The 17277-nt window shown below is 29.4% G+C and overlaps 1 protein-coding gene across 1 annotated transcript; it reads right to left on the bottom strand.

Moving 5' to 3' along the window:
- Nucleotides 1-570: 570 nt before the first annotated feature.
- LOC106752720 (bidirectional sugar transporter SWEET12-like) lies at nt 571-2668 on the bottom strand. Its single transcript, XM_022777251.1, has 6 exons — nt 2498-2668; nt 2371-2407; nt 2044-2254; nt 1758-1919; nt 1323-1442; nt 571-1221 (listed from the first exon to the last, which is right to left on the bottom strand). Exons 1-6 carry the CDS (start codon nt 2535-2537, stop codon nt 895-897), a joined length of 897 nt encoding a protein of 298 aa, XP_022632972.1. The 5' UTR covers nt 2538-2668; the 3' UTR covers nt 571-894.
- Between the last annotated feature and the right edge of the window lie 14609 nt (nt 2669-17277).

The following is a 17277-nucleotide window of genomic DNA, read 5'->3' on the forward strand; positions in this document are numbered from 1 at the left end:
TTTTTTTTTATAATAAAAGAAAAAGGCCAAAAGCATGGGAAATTCTGACATTCCCACGCCATAACTAATGACTCTAGATATTCATATCTAATCCCGATCTTGCAATATCTCAGTTGTAATCCTTGCCGTTATCTGGTTACTATCTTGGAAGATCGCAAGTACAACTACACAATCCTTAAACGGAGATCTTTATCAACACTTTCATGGAAATTTAAAGGTAAAATAACCATCTCGTATCAAATAACTTCTATTATTGTTTATTTCTGGTGAACAGCATAATTATCAAATCACTCGGAAGAAAGCAAAACTCAATAATTTTGCTTTCATTCCACATTTTCTCGATGGTTTCTGTCTCTTTCGAGTTTGCTAAAATTCTGTCCCCACATCTTTATCGTAATTTAAGACACCATAGCTTTTATCTGGTTAATCAATTTGTTTACCATTTCGTTATAATAATTAGTAAATTTATCATATAATATAATTAAATAACAGTACAAAACTGTTTTATATGATTACTGTACATTTTATTTCTTGCTTACCAAAACAAAAATAAACTGCAACACATAAAACTTACTCATTACATGATCGGATAGCATTCATGCACACTGAATCAGGCCCCGAGTATGAAAGGTTTTTGGAAAAGCTTTTACAACTATAGACTATATAATTGTAACATGAACTCTATGAAGTTCCCTATATTTGGGGGCACAATTAATTAGCTTGAGTAAAGACAACAGAAATTACATAAATAGTGAACCAAATAAGTTAAATATATAACTGTAGGAGAAAGAAATAGGCGTCGATATCTACACCGTCTCCGCCCCTTTTTTACCATTTTCTAAGTTTACACGTAAAACAGACAGATGAGATTAAGGCAACAACATTGATCTTCCATCAAACTTCGCAACTCTCCTTTTCTTCTGTTTTCTTGTTCTTTTCGTTCTTGTTATTGTTGTTGCTGAGATATGTTTTGTCACGCTTCTCCTCAGCTAATGTGTCTTCCTTCTTTTCTTCCTTCTTCTCCGCAATTTCTATATCTCCATTGTCAGTGTTCACTTGTTCTTGGGTCTCACCTGACACAGTTGAAGCAGCGTTTTCATTGTTGTCGATTTCTCCTTTGTGTTCTGGTAGCTTCTCGTCCTTTACGGCCTTGTTGTTTCTGTACATTGCGTAGAGCACGATCTGAATGACTCCAAATGTTAACCCCACAACGTTCGGCAACTGTCCAAGAAAAAACCAGAAGACAGTGTCATATGTGTGCATATGCATTATCCTAAAAGACAAAATGGATCGTGCATGAACATGAACGAGAACACACTTACTGTCACATAGATATCCTTCAACGAAATACCATATAACAGCCACATGACTGCGCTTAACAGAAGGAGCATTGAAAGAGGGAAGGGAAGGAACTCTACGCTTTTGGTCCGAATAACCACCCTCTGAAAATATAAAACAAAATCAATGAACCATGAAATAGTGATTAGTCTAGATATTTACAAAAAATATATCAACAATGATACTCACTGTTATGCATGTGGGTAGAAGTCAAATCATAGGTTTATGAATTTTGAAGTAATTATTCCTATAAACATAATCAAATTTCTACATAGTTTGTAATAAAATAAAAGTGCGAATCTTCCAGTTTATTCTTAGACAATTTATTCTTAATTTAATAACAGGTGACGTGAAGAGATTAAAATAAAAGAAAAAAAGAAAAAAGAAGGTTCTACGCTGAAGTGATATGATATACTCACAATAATGCTTAAAGGTGCTGCAAAAACACTAGTAGCGAAGACCACACAAATCCATCCTAGAAGCTTGACACGGGCAGCCCCTTTTGCTAGTAAGTGGGTTAGGAGGACAATCGTGCAAAATCCTCCAAAATTAAACAAAACAATCATCCTCAATGTCGACATCTGAAAGTTCAGAAACAATTTCAGATAATGTTTAAAACCATCTATAACTAATGAGGAATACAAAAAGGGAAAAGCCATAATATGTAATCCTAGTCTAAGATGTATTAATTAATTGTATATTTACCCTAGCTTTCTTGGGACAGTAAGTGATAAATATGGCAAGGTAAATTGTCTCTATCACACAACCGAATGAATTGATTGTGATAAGAAGCGTTTCTCCAGTCTTCACATAGGCATAGAAGATCCAAAGCATTGCACTGAAGAGTGCAGCCACATATGGAACTGATTGGAACCCTTCTGTTGATTTCTTCTTACAAACTCTATAAAATGTCGGTCTGCAACATGTGTTTATTCTTATCTTGATCAGTAAAATCTTAGAATATTATTATATAGTTTAAATACGTCTCTCAAATATGAAACAAAAGTAGATTGAATATGCATTTAGACTTACAGTGGTGCCAAGAAACAAACGAAGGATGCAACATTACCTGCAACATTTACAAGAAAATGAGAAGAATGTCACATCTTCTGTAACCTTCATATTAAGAAGAGAATGAATATTGTGTAGATAAAAATACCTAGAACCCCAAAGAGAAAACTGAGAGGACTATGAGACATGGCCGTGAATCTGTCTTTGGTTTTTCGTCCCTTTGTCTGAAGGGAGAGAAGGTTGGAAGGTGAGAAAAGAAGAAACTAAGTAGCTATAGCTCAATTTCTGTGTCTCAACTGCCACGAGTATTGAGAAGAATGAGGCACTATATATAAGGTTGTGGCCGATGGATGGACATGTAAACTTTGCATGGACAGTATGAAACTATGAATGATTGCTTTTCAAGCTTTGAAAGCCACACAGAAGCAAAAACAAAATTTGATGCTTTTTTGAGAGAAAAAAAAATATGCATATTTTATATTTTTTAAGGTCATTATTTTTAAATAAATAAGCTTTTAAAAACAATAAAATTAGTAATAACTTGCTATTTAATATTTTAAAAATATCGACCAATAGAAAATTAATATTATATATGACATTAAAATCGTTTCTTAAAACGAGAAATGATAATGATGAATCTGTGTAACTAAAGTAGTAAATGATGAATAACAATGATGAATACGATGATTTTGCCAACTCAATATATTATTATAATTAAGTATAGGTGCAGTGTCGTTCTACAATTAATACATGGGCCAACCCTTTGCTCAATACCACTTACGTACCTAATATGTCTTCGTTCAAGTCCTTTCTTTTCGCAGCCTTAAATACCACACTTCCCCTTTCTACTCAGACACATCTCCATTATTTGCATTTCCTTCATCACTCAAAACATTCTTCTTTAGACATTTTTTCAAGAATCTAACTTTTCTTTTCATTATTCTAAATAAAATATTATTAATAAACAGAGAACACGAATCTCTCAATTAATTATTAAAAATTATTAATAATATATAAATTTGAAAAAGATAAAAAGCATAATAAGATATTTGACGTCTCCTATTTTTCTTTCTGGGATCGTCTGCCCAATAACTTAAAATTGTTTACGTTATTCCTAAAATGTCTAAATACATATAGATTTATACCAATAATTTATCATCAGCTGTATAACCTATTTTTATTTAAAGTATATTGGAGAAGTCGTTTTTGTTTATTAGTAATGATGTCTCTTTTAATTTTATACATCTTGGTGGTACTTCAATGTACACATTGCCGCCAAACTGGCCTAGCCGAATCAACTGCACTGTTATCAAAAGGAAAGGAAAAATGATATTTTAATACCAGTTTTTTGACACTATTTTGACGCTGTACACGTATCAAAATATGATTGAATGATTTCAAATTAAAAAAAAAAACTTTAGTTTTTTTCTTCCAAATATACTCTTGCCTCAACTTTTTTAATTTGAAATCGTCCAACCACATTTTGACACGTGTGCAGTGTGAAAAATTGATGTTAAAATATCATTTTCGAAAAGGAAAACCATTAGGTCAACAGAATTTCACGATTTAGAGATGAAAACTGGACACGTGTAAAAAATGTTATTATAGTCATTGTACTATTGCTTTAGGAGTTTGGCATAAACTTTTTTTTTTTTTTATTTGTTTGGCTGAATGGTTTATGATTCATATATTTAATACATATCTTGATGAAACGATTGTGTTATTGCGTTCTATCTCATAGCTTTTGACTGTCACGCGTGAAACAGTGGAATTCAAAGTCCTATCGATGTTTAACCAAGTGGCACACTCTCACCTGATGACAGTTATATGTATCTACTAGTTTCATAATATATATGTTTGCACCATAAAGCATGTGTTTTCCGATGAAAAAAGTTAGATTTTCTAAACTATGCAAAAAGAAAGATATTTAAAGCGTATCACATTGCATGTCGTTAGTTACATGAGCTTATTATTTTAATATATAGTTAGTTTAAGGTTTTATACTAATTAACAACTAATTAGAATTTTTTTTCGGTTTAAACCGAAAAAGAAAATTTAGAATAAGTTTATTTTATTGTAATCCAACTAGAGATAAAGATCAATTTATAATATATAAGTGAGTATAAACCTCATCTTACAAGCCAGTTTTTTGAGATTAAGTTAGACTTAAAATACACTTCTTAACATGTTATTAGAATCATAGTTAAAGTCTATCCTAACAAGATCTATGTAGATATTCTATTTCACCCGTTGTCGAATCATTATCGAACCACCATTCTATTCTCACGCTCAATTACTGTGAAGAAATTACTTTCTTTAAAGATATAACTGTATATCATCTATGATATTATAACATATATATGTTTTAATTTATCTACTATTATTAATCACTAATTACAAAATTAAAAGATATTTTACATATAGTTGTAATTGAATGATAATATAAAAATATTTATTTTAATAATGCCTAATACTTAATCGAAGAAGTAAAGTCATGTTTTCTTGTTAAAAAAAAAATAGTATATCTAATGTTGAAATGATTACTGTAGTTTAACAAACATAGTAGACATTATATTTTATGTTGTAACATGCACCTCACGATACACGAGAGCAGAAGAACTCCCTGAATATGGGATTTATAAATTAATGACCATTAGTGACGGCTAACTTTAGTTGGTATAATAGGAATCCAGTGTGGTGGGTGATTATTAAAATATGTGACATAATTAACAAGGTGGTTAACATTTTTAATATTTTGAAAATCTATCCTCATTCATATTATAATACTTAAGATGCTAAATAGTCACATGATTTAAAAATATTAAATAAATTACTAATTCTAGTATGCTTTCGTTCTTTATTTCATGATGTATAATTGATTATATGAATTATTTATTTTTATGTAAGTTTTAAATATTACATAAGTTTAAACACGTTACGTAAAAACATTATTCCAATGGTAAGGTTATTAAGTGCGTGTTTCACTTAAATTTATAAACATATGATCGACTAAATATTAATACTTTAAATATTATTTTTAATTTCTCATTCAAAACATTTTTTTTTTCTAAAGCACCGTTGTTTATATAAGCAATACCACATCATTTGCTTTTATGAAAAAGTTTGTTAGACTAATATATATACCTCTATAATCAATTCTATTTATATAACGTATTAACATTTTATTTGCTTTTAAAACCTATAAAAAATAATTCTAATTTTCTAAATCTACTATGGATTGTCATTAAGATTTAGTTCAATATATTAAACTATTTCAAAAAATAACAATTATGTGTTTTGTATATAATATTTTAATATTTATTTATTATTAACGCAGTATCTTTTTTCAAATTCTGAAAATTATAAACATTTAATAATTTAAATACTAACAAGTATAAAATTTATTTGTAATGCATTTATTGAATAAAACGGATTGTTTTATGTTTTGAAATAGAAAGGTTTCTTGTATATAAGAAACAATAACTATAATTATGATAGTTGTGTTAAATTACTGATAAGGAAGTTTTTGAATATTGAGTGTAGCATAACATAAGATTTATTTTAATGTTTTATAAAATAGAACTTTTCTGTATTATAAAACAAAATTTAGAATAATAACATTTTATTAAAATCATGCAATAAAAAAAGCTTTGAATTTAAGTGTATGATTTCCATAATATAAGAATAAAAGGAGGCTTTATAAAATTATAAAATAAAGTTTTTGTATACCTTGTAATAATGATTATAAACTTTATAAGGTGTTAATTCTCCTAAAAATGGAATACTATATATTTAATAAATTAACTGTAAAATTTTAAGATGCAAAGATATTATTCCCCCAACGATTGAGCTATAGTGTAGCATATTGCATTAATTGTAGAATTCAGTAATTAATTCAAATTAGAATTATATGATTGTCGACATATTTTAGATACAAGCAAACCGTAGGTAAGTTGTGTTCCCACGCGTTTTCTTTACTGTGACCAAATTCATTTCAAAATATCTTAAAAATCGCGAAATTTTTATTACATTTCAAAGTAAAATATTGGCATTACCTATGATAAAAAGAATATAGCAGAAAGGTTTTGAATGCTTGACAACAAAAGCAGAGTAATTGGAATGTAACCTAACTCTATACACAAAGTCAGCTATATGATTAAAACTGATTTAGAAAGCTAATACTTTTTTTCGTTAAGTTTGAGCATGATAAAAAAGTATTAATGAATTTATACGTCGACTATAAAAAAGTTAATTTAGTACATTTTTTAAAAGTGGTAGTAATTTTCACATCACAAATCAGTTCTATGAGAATAAATTAGATCTCAATTTTTTAAATTTATTGTGTTTCCATTTTGAAGATCATTATTAAATTACCTACAAATATTTAATTTCACGTATGAAATATATTTATCTCGTCATAAGAGTATTTATAAGAATGATTTAAAGTTAAATTCCTTTTTTAATAATATACCACTAATTATTAAATCATTATAATTTTAAAATATATTTTATTTAAATTATGTAATATTTTTTGTGCGTGGTTTATAAGTAATACTAATAGCATACATATTTTGGCTTACGGATTAGACTAGATTAATTGGAAGCAATTATTGATTACAGTTTGTCTAAGCTGGATTCAACAGAATATTCACTTTTGAAAGTTGACAAAGTTGAAAAAGGTTTTATCCGCACTTTTAGTAAAAGTGCGTTTAAAATGATGTTACAACCACAAACAATGATAAATTGTGTGTGTACTTATGTTAAATGTGTTTCATTGGACTTTGTTTTAAAGAACAAATATCAGACGTCAATAATATATACATATTTCCTTCTCATTTTGCAAATTAATGTGATGTTTTAGTGATGCAAATTATATTAATAAATTTATGATGAGTAAAATGAAGGTGTACCAACCAATCATGCATTAGGGATGATTTGGCAAAAAAAAAAAAAAAAACATGAACGGCTTAAAGAGAAGGGTTACGTAGGGTCGTTATTTATGTAAATGGTACGTTACTTGACGAAATAATTTATGATTAAAATTGATACGTGTAGCTATGTGAGTAGAAGTGCTTAGGTGGTTGTATGATTTTTGTGTGTATGAATATGTGAATGTATAATTGTGGTGAATGATTTTGGCTTTTGTGATTGTGTGGCTAATAAGGGTGTTGTTGGGGTTTCTTTTGTGTGGTGTGTATACGTGGAGGGACACCTGGAATAAGCTGGAAATTACTGAAAGAGGGTAAGGAAAATGATGAGTTGATTGAATTGAACATTGACCAATGCCATGGTGCTAGCAAATACTCGAATTATCGTCACTTCTCTTCTCTGCATGCATCGTGTTGTGTTTTGGAATGAGACACTTCCTTGAATACGAATGAAAGCAAACTTAGATGAATTATTTTTTGGAAGCTTGTCCACCTATGGAGACAGCTCAGGGGAAAAAGCAATGGAGGCCATGCATATATACTCAGATTTTTTTCTTTCTCTATCGGGTAATCATTCACGTTCCTACTTCAGATTCCCTCAGCTATCACACGTTAAATGATTGAATTCGACAAGGAAATCACAAATCAATAAGTTTGGTAAATAACCTATAAAACCTCTTCGTCATTTTTCCCTCTTGCAAAATAACACTTTTATAGTAATTTTTTTATATTCCTTATATTTCACTCGTTATAAAAGAATTGACACGATGACATAATTATAAATATTATAAGACTTTTTATACCTATTGAAGTTAGAATCGGTATAAAAAATATTGGTAGTGATAAAATGGTAATAAAACATAATACTTTCTACATCGATTCAACCTACAACCGATATAGAAACTCATGCATTAACATTTGTTCAATATTGAAGAAGCTTAGCTTTTCTATACCGGTTAGGCACTATAACCGGTACATATTGTTTAATGTTTTTTTCTTAGTCTTTTTCGTACCTTAGTTTCACTTTTTTCCCGACCCTTCTTTGCACTGCACTTAGCTTCCTATTTCTGTTGTCGTTGTCCCTTCAGTTACACCTCGCGATTTTGTTTGTTACTGACCCTTCAATTTCACCTCACGATTTTGTTTGTCGCTAACCCTGCTCTTGTCATCATTGCTCGCATTCATCGAATGTTCATTCGTGGCTTACATTCATCACTAACTTTGCTCTCGTCGTTGGTGGCTCTCGTGCTTTGGTGATGTTGGTTGTGCTTTGGTTGTCGTTGATGGTGCATTTCCTCCTTCCTCTTGCTCTTATCGCTTTATTCCAGGTAAGCTTCATGTTTTATCTTTTTTCATTGCTTGTGTTTTTTTTTTTAAATTTTTTATGGCTTTTTAATATTAGTGGTTGAGTTTTCTTCATTGTAAATAGTGACTATAAATTATAATGATGTTAAAGAGGTTAGCATTAAGTGATTAGAATTAAGCTTCCAATATTCCCCTAACTTTACAAGAGAGGTTAAGTTGAGAGGTGGAAAACTAATAAATTTGTAACTATAGTCCAATTGGGTAGTCCAAAACATATAGAAAAGAATCACAAGTAATTGTTTGTGTTGTGGTTTGAACTAAATGTTTGTTGACTACCTTTATTATACTTGTGATACGCCATACCTTTAACTTGGAAACAATAATTTAAAAAAACTTCATTTTGTCAATGTGACCAATGTAGTTGGTCCCCAATTGAAGATAGCATATAAATTACATTTGATAGTTTATCGTCATGTGGTTTTGCATGCCCAAGCGTTTTTATCTCTGATGATGTTATGTAGTCATTCATAGTACTGGCAGTCGGGACATAAGCAACCAACTGAATCCAAAGCTTCTTATTTTCACCTTCCAACTTGCAAACTCTTTCTTTCAAAATTTCAATTTCCACGTGTTTAATGTTTCTTCTACTTTCAAGAGCTTCACATGAATAGGCTAGCTCACAAACTTTCTCTTAAAATAATGTCTCATTGAAGACCAAAATCTGCAATAATCTAGTATAAAGTGTTGTAGCTTGAGTTCTCCATTATTTAATCTCATTTGTTCCCTTGAATAGTTCATGACTTAGCTTCTCTTCCCTCACTTCAATTTCTCCAAGTTCTTAGCATAGGTGCCTCATTTCTACCTCTAACTTCTTATTCATTCCATTAAGGCATCCATGCTCATCATTTTGTTGATCCTTATTAGAGGATAATTTTAAAATTTAACTAGCTTGTTCTTCAAATATCACCATGGCTTTATTATACATACTATTCAAAACTTCCACCAATCTTTTCAATTATTTTTTCTCATCCTGTAAAGCGCTAAACATCACTGATGCTTCCGAAATCTCATTTTCCTTTTGAGACAACAAATGTTTAGGTTGTGAGTCTCTTGGGAAATGATACTTGGTCTTACCATGTTTATTACTTGATACGACTCGTTACACTTGCCGATTCATTAGCAACGTTCCCTAATATCTCTAATGATTTAACTAATATTAGGTTCGGAGTGTTGTTCAATGATGATACCTTCGAGTGCTTGGTGATTTTAGGTAATTTGCCTAATTATATTGCTTCACATGTACTTATTTGTTGAATTATATTTTTTTTATCTTATTTACAAATATTATTAGGTTACCTTAATGTATACATTGGGCTCAACCATACACGATGAAGCCATTACAACTAATATGATAAGGGTGGTGGTTGTAGATGTTCGAGATGCTACTACTCGAGTCTCGGTTCCCACTCAAGAGGTTGAGACAATGGGGCAGGACCTTGGAAATTTTATCCTTTGGTCAGTTAGATTAGCAAAAGGAATTGTAAAGGAGGTAATTGTCCTTAGTTGTTTTAATTACGAACTTTCTTTCTATTGGTGTATACTAATCTTTTTAAGTATGTTTTAAAAATGTGTATATCAGGTTAGAGCCCAAGGAGAGGAAGATGTGAATGAATCGCTACAACAATCGTCATAGTGGCCACAACAAACAATTCTAGAACAACTCGGTGACTTGGCAATGAAGATCTCCCTAACACCTATAGAGTTAAAAATGCCCTTTGAAGTCAAAAATAGGACATCCCGCCTCCCTTTTTTATATGTCAGAAGGATTTTTTGAAGTTCTCTCTAGCATTGATGTGTTCTGTATATCATTACAACTTTGGTTGTTGTAAGTAAATTTTTACTTTTATCAAGTTTGAATATATTCAATATGTTATTCTAACATTATTCATTTTCAATGTTTAAGGTGTTTATATCGTATATGCAGTGAGAGGGAGAATGATCACATATGGATTTATTGACCTTGTTGCAATTCAAGAAGTTGGGAATAAAGTTGAAGAGATGCAAAAGTACCTATTAGAGGGTTTTGAAAAGGGAAAAAACAAGTTGACTCAGCACCTTATTTGCAACAGTAAGTATGGTTTTATAAATTAAATTATATTTATGTAAAACTTATTTGATACTAATATTGTTGTATGGGTCACTGGAAGTTGCTAGTAATTCTCCCTCAACAATCTCTTATGTCTTTTGTGTTCATTACACAAGAAACCTAACACTTTAGTAATTAAAAGTACACTAATAATGTAAGTATTTTTAATAATTTATTTGTTGTGTTATATAATTTAATTTATTGAGTTTCGTACTAGGCACAAATTTAATGTACAATTAACTTTAACTAAGTGGTTGAGACTTACTCGAGGTTGTAAGGAACACATATCACCTCTAGAAAGAAGTTATAGTTCATTGCGTCAACTTTAAGTAATTAATCTTTCAGACTATTGAAATACAATTATAAAGATTATGATATTTTATGAATTTAGCTTGTAGTTCTCATGTCAACCGGAAAGCTTTAAGTGTAGATATTTTGTGATGAGATACATGTAGAAAATCATATCCGAAAATGTTATTTACTCATGGGATTTGGTAATGTGTACAATTTATAAATAACATTTTAAGTATTTATCACTATAAGCTAGCTCAAACGGTTCATTATGTAGATTTTCGATGACACATCTCTAATGGAAAAGTAGGTCCTAATAGAAGTTCATGAGAATTGAGCTTTGTTCCTTTTAAGTGTTTACAAAAGATTATGTTAAGTATTTTATGAGGTTTAATGTAAATATTACATGTATGGTCATTATTTGATGAGGCTAGGATAATTATTATTAGATTTTTTACATGTTATCTAAACTATTCAAGTTATTCTTTGATGTATATTATGCAGGCTTGTATGTGTGGTAGGTAGCACGTACAAATTTGCTATTAAAAAAAATTGTACCGGTTAATACTTCAATCAGTATAAAAATTATCACTTTTTATACCGGATAATGTTTCAATTCATATAGAATGTTACATCTTTTTATACTGATTAATGCTCCAACCAGTATAGAAATTTATACATTTTTTATATTGGTTGATTCTTGAACCAATATAGAAAGTTTGAGTCATACATATAAAACCTTCATTTTCTAACAAATTTTCTATATCAATTCTTAAACTGGTTGTAAACTTTCTATATCAGTTAACTTTATGTATATAAAATTCAATATTTTCTATACTCATACTTTTATATTGATTTGTAAATTAATATAAAAATATCTTCTTTAACCTGTGTAAAAAAATTATGCTTAATTCAAAACATGGAAACAAAATGAAGAGAGAATTTAAAAAAAAAAATCTCCCAAATTTTCTCTTTAGTGTGAGTATATAATGGTTTATTGCTTTTCTTTCAAACAATTACTAGCTTGATTGTCAGTATAAACAATATTATCACTTTTCTTTCGTAACACTTCATCTCATATTCAACTTTTGTCTTTAGATTATTAGTAAGATACAGTCTAGATAAGATATGATTATCTAAAAGAAACACAAACCTCGATCCTTATTGTACGTAGCACAAAAAAGAAACATAATAAATTTTGGGTAAATTCCATTTCTAATGTTTATCTTAGCTGCATTTTGTTCTTCTAATTATAAATCTTCACATTTTTAGTGTATCCAGCTAGAAGGGAGATCTATATCTTGGTGTGATGTTGAATTAATTTGTACGAATTGCAATGTAACTCTTCAGTTCTCTTTCAATGAATCGCATTATTTGTCTTACGGTAGAAGAACTTTTGTAATAAATGAATGTTATGAAAACACGGGATACATAATATAAAAAATGATAATTAGATATTAGTAAATAATAAGGAAAAATAAATGAAAGGCTGTGAAAGTAACTAAAATAAGGAGTAACTATAAATTGAACAATCATTTGAAATAAAATATTTTATATTAATTAGTTAAAGATAAGCTTCTGAATTTACTCATTTCACCTTCACAATAAAATATTTTCATCACCAATATGGTAAGCCAACCAATGGCATATATATTGTGATTTACAGTAGTAATGAGTTTTATCGTTCTTTTAACAACACATTTTTAACAATTTTTAACAACGCATACGTGACAGTTAATGATTAGTTCGTTTTAAATATTCTTTTAAATGTAAATTCAAATAGACCAACAAAATAATGACAAGTCTCCGTTGTAAAAAGAAATTGTCAAAAAATAAAATATCATCATCCTTTTATTATAATAGATTTTTTTTTTTTTTCATAAAAAGCTTATTATTTTAAAATTAAGTCATGGTCTACATCACAATAATCATCAATTGTCAATTATATCTCTAAATTATTGTTTTTATTTATTACGTCTAAATTAACTGTTCTTAATTAGTTATCCTATTAACTACATTAACTTTTTTTACAAGCCAGGTATTTACTTTGTATTTTTTTTTATCAAAGAAAATAAGGTTAATATTGAAAAAAAATATGTTTGTATTTTTTATTGCTGTCTATGAGAAGTGACTTATTAATAGCAAATTTTTATTTATGCCATGGAAAAAAAAGATAAACATAACATCATTTTGAAATTAGAATCAAACGTATATAAAACTTTAAAAAAATAATTTATGGGTCAAAAAAATAAAATACCAGTTCCATCCTATCATATCACCTCTCTCCAAAATCCAAATAATTTGCTATTGGAAATTTCTAGACATAGCGTTACCATTACTGTTGTTTGACTCACATTGAAATTTGCTGTGTCAAAGATGTCATAGGAGAAAAAGATGATGATGATGATGATTACTATTAGAGAAGTATTAGCTTATCTCAGATGTGAATACGATGACTCACGAATCTATGTCTGTGTCCTAAATGATGGGAGGGGGACCCACCACAGTACAAGCTGTCTAAATTGACATGAAATGGAATCAACCTCACTCAAATGTAAACCATGCAGACGCGTTTCCCTCTCCTTATCTTTTTGTTTTAAAACCCTAGCAATTTTAGTTTCTTTTTATTTATTTATTTTTTTTCAATAGGAATTAGATGAGTATTCAGTTCTCTGTTTTGGATTTTCTGTTTTTGGGTCTTGTATCTTTTTGGTTTGCGTTTTTTTATTTTTTACTTTTCTATTATATATATATATATATTACGTTTATATTTAAATAGAAAATATAATTTTCATGAGTTTACTTTCATGTTGAAAAAGGTTTTTTCTTTTTCTTTTCTTATTGAGATCAAGTTCGTCTAATTCTATATTTTTTAACTTTGATTTTTTTAACCATATCTTTTCTATTTCTTTTTGACTTTTTTTAATAGATCTTTTATTTATTTATTTTTATCTCAATTAGATATTTAATTTTAAAAAATTAAAGTGTTCTTATTGTTAGTTTTGTATTAAACTGTTAAAAAGATGTCACATGTCATATTTTTTTTAATTTTATAAAAAAAAAAATTCACGTGTCAAATTGATATTGTGTCATGTGACAATAACAATGTGTCGTGACAATGACAATTGTCAGGTCACGTGTCATTACATCAGTCTCAATTTAGTCCTTACATTTTTATTTTGTTTCAATTTAGTCTTAATTTTTTTAAATTAAACAATTTTGTTCCTTCCCAAATTCAAACAAAATTTAATTTATATACAAATATTGTACAAATATTTTTTATTAAATATTTGATGTCACTATTATTTAAAACTCTCATACGTATGTTTAAATAACACAATTAATATTTATATAATTAACTAAATATAAATATAAATAAACTTAATCCCATTAAAAATATTTAATAAAAATATTTGTATTATATTTGTATACAAATTAAATTTTTCTTAAATTTGAACAAAATTGTTTAATTTTAAAAAAAAAAATTAGCACTTAATTGAGACAAGATAAAAATATAGGGACCAATTTAAGACTAATGCAATGATATGTGGCCTGACAGTGACGCGTGACACGGTTAGTGTCACGTTACACTGTCATTAGCATGTGATACAATATCAATTTGACAATGATAATTTTTTATTTAAAAAGATTAAAAAAATTTAAAAAGTTGAAAAAAAATCACGGACTGACACATGACATTCTCTTTAATGGTGTTAGTATGAAATTAACGACGATGACATAATTGCTTCAATTTTTCAAAAATAAGGATCTAATTGAGACAAAAAATAAGTGAGAGACCTATTTGAAAAAAAGTCACCATAAATAGGGATCATCTATATGATTAAACCTTCCTTTTTTATTCTTGTATCTTGTTTTTTTTTTTTTTTTTTCTTTTTCCTTAGTTTCTCATGAAATTATCTTAGAATCTCATAAGTGTTTACTATTTGCATTCAGGTGAGAATTTGAGAATGTTTTGAATAAAGTTTGTTATCTGAGAATAAATATAAGTTTGTATATAGAGAAATATTGGAATCAGAGTGTGATGATCAATTATACAAGGCATAAGAGAGATGTAATGTTGAGATTTCTTAGGTCAAATGCACACTAACAATGTAGATTATCCAAAACACGATTTATATTGACAATGCGAGAGATTTGTTGAATGACCTAAGAGTGAGATTTTCAAAAAATTAATCATTTTTGCATATCCAAATTGCTTAAAGAGATAATGATACAAGTTGAAGGGCAAGATAGTCACCACTCTCAGTCATAGTGGTTTAAGAATTAACAAAGTTAGATTCAATTAGGGTAAAATGTATAACAAGGAATTAGATGAACACAATAACACACATTTGGTGACATGAATTGTGGAAAAAAGTGGAGTTAAAGACACAAGCATGGAAAAAGAAACACACGACTAGAACATAACTAAGAATTAGAAAGGAAAGATGAACTTATGTGATTGTAGCCATTTGGACAAATGGAGAAGAACCTGTTGGCATGTAGGAAAAGGAGCTTGGATGGAGGAAGTAATGAAATATGACACAGGAGTTGGATGAAGTCTCCAAGTAAAGAGTTGAAGAGTTTCCACTTGAAGCTTACACTCAATATAAGACTTAGAGCAAGAGTAGTACACTCAATCTCTCAAAAATTTGTCAGATTTTCATTAATCTTAAAGTTGTGTTTCGAAAAAGGAGATAACACTCTTATTTACAGTAAAAAGAGGTAATGTGATTAAGCGATTGATGGAAATTCGAATACAAATCTAATCATAGTTAATTCCCTAATTTTGTGACATTAGTCATGGATCTCATATCAGTCATGCCTTACACATTAAACATGTGCCAAATCTGCTCTATGTGTTCCCTTCTAGAAATTCCAAGCATGCCTCATGATCTTATAATTCTACAACCTCCTCTTTTGGGCCAAGATAGCCCAATATTTGCTTTTCTCACCCCTTATAATGGAGAAAAGAAAAAAATATTCTATGTTGGGTGATGCTTTGGTGACTCGTTTAGGAATGGTGGGAATCAAATTTTGACATGTTTCATGTTTATGGTCATTCTCCAAAGTATGGGTTGGTTGGATGATGTTGTGTAGGTCATGATCTCATCATCTTCACCGAGTTGGTCAGAATTTGTTCGTGAATTAGAAACACTTGCAAAAAATGGATTTCAATCACTTGTATTAAAAATGTGAATGCCTAAGTTTGTCTCAACTAAATTAAGCTCATAAGAATTATTATTAATTCTCTTGATGACTTGAAAGGGACCATCACCTCGTGGAAAAATTTTGGATTTTCTTTGATTAGGGAAGCAATTTGTTTGTAAGTGAAGCCAAACTTAATTTATGGGTTTAAAAATGAATTCCTTACATCCTTTGTTTGCATGTTTAGCATATTTCCCTACGTTTTGTTCAATATGTCTTTTGACATATCTTTTTCGAGTCCATCTTTCCACAACATAGTCCCGAGATCAAGAATGGGAAATAGATCTATAGGGGATTACATGTTTCTTAACTAGATTGTGGGACTACTCGAATAGATCTGTAAGGAAAGCTATAAATTGGTCTATGGGAGCGCCTACAAGCGGATGAAGTAAGGTATAGGAGTTAGACTGACTCTTTCCACTACGGTGTTCATGGAACGGTGATGCTCATAATGTTGTTCATGACTGGGATAGTCATGATGGTGGCGTATCTATGATGATGATCATGGTATTGAAATGCTCAAGTTGATGCTATGTTGATAGTGGTGTTACTATAATGGTTATAGTAAGTAGTTATCATAGGTTTTGTTGAGAGAATAGATGGTTAGTCTATGTTTATGATGTTCATGATAACATGGAGGGTCCAGGTTCAAGGATTGAAGATCAAGGATCGGGGATTGAGAATTGGGTAAATCATTGTGAATAAGTTGACATGCTAGAGGATTAAGAATATTATTATTTTTACCATTGGGATATGAGGTAGTTTGTGGTTGATATATTTAGTGTGTTTATATCTTATTATTATTATGATTGTTTTATCAGTAGTTTACCCCATACGTGTTGTGTTTGTGTGTTCTGAATGAAATTATCTAAAATGATTGTATAATGTGTTATACGTGAGAGATGATGTTATAAATGGTGTTGAGGCATTATAGGTTCGAGAGATGATGGGGAACAAACTTGAGATTTTTATTGAAAGTTATTTTTGTTAAGTTTAAGACAATGTAACTGAAGTTATTTTATTTCATTCGTAATTTCCATAATTTTGAAT

The sequence above is a fragment of the Vigna radiata genome, unplaced genomic scaffold (assembly GCF_000741045.1).
Source record: "Vigna radiata var. radiata cultivar VC1973A unplaced genomic scaffold, Vradiata_ver6 scaffold_43, whole genome shotgun sequence".
Taxonomy (NCBI): domain Eukaryota; kingdom Viridiplantae; phylum Streptophyta; class Magnoliopsida; order Fabales; family Fabaceae; genus Vigna; species Vigna radiata.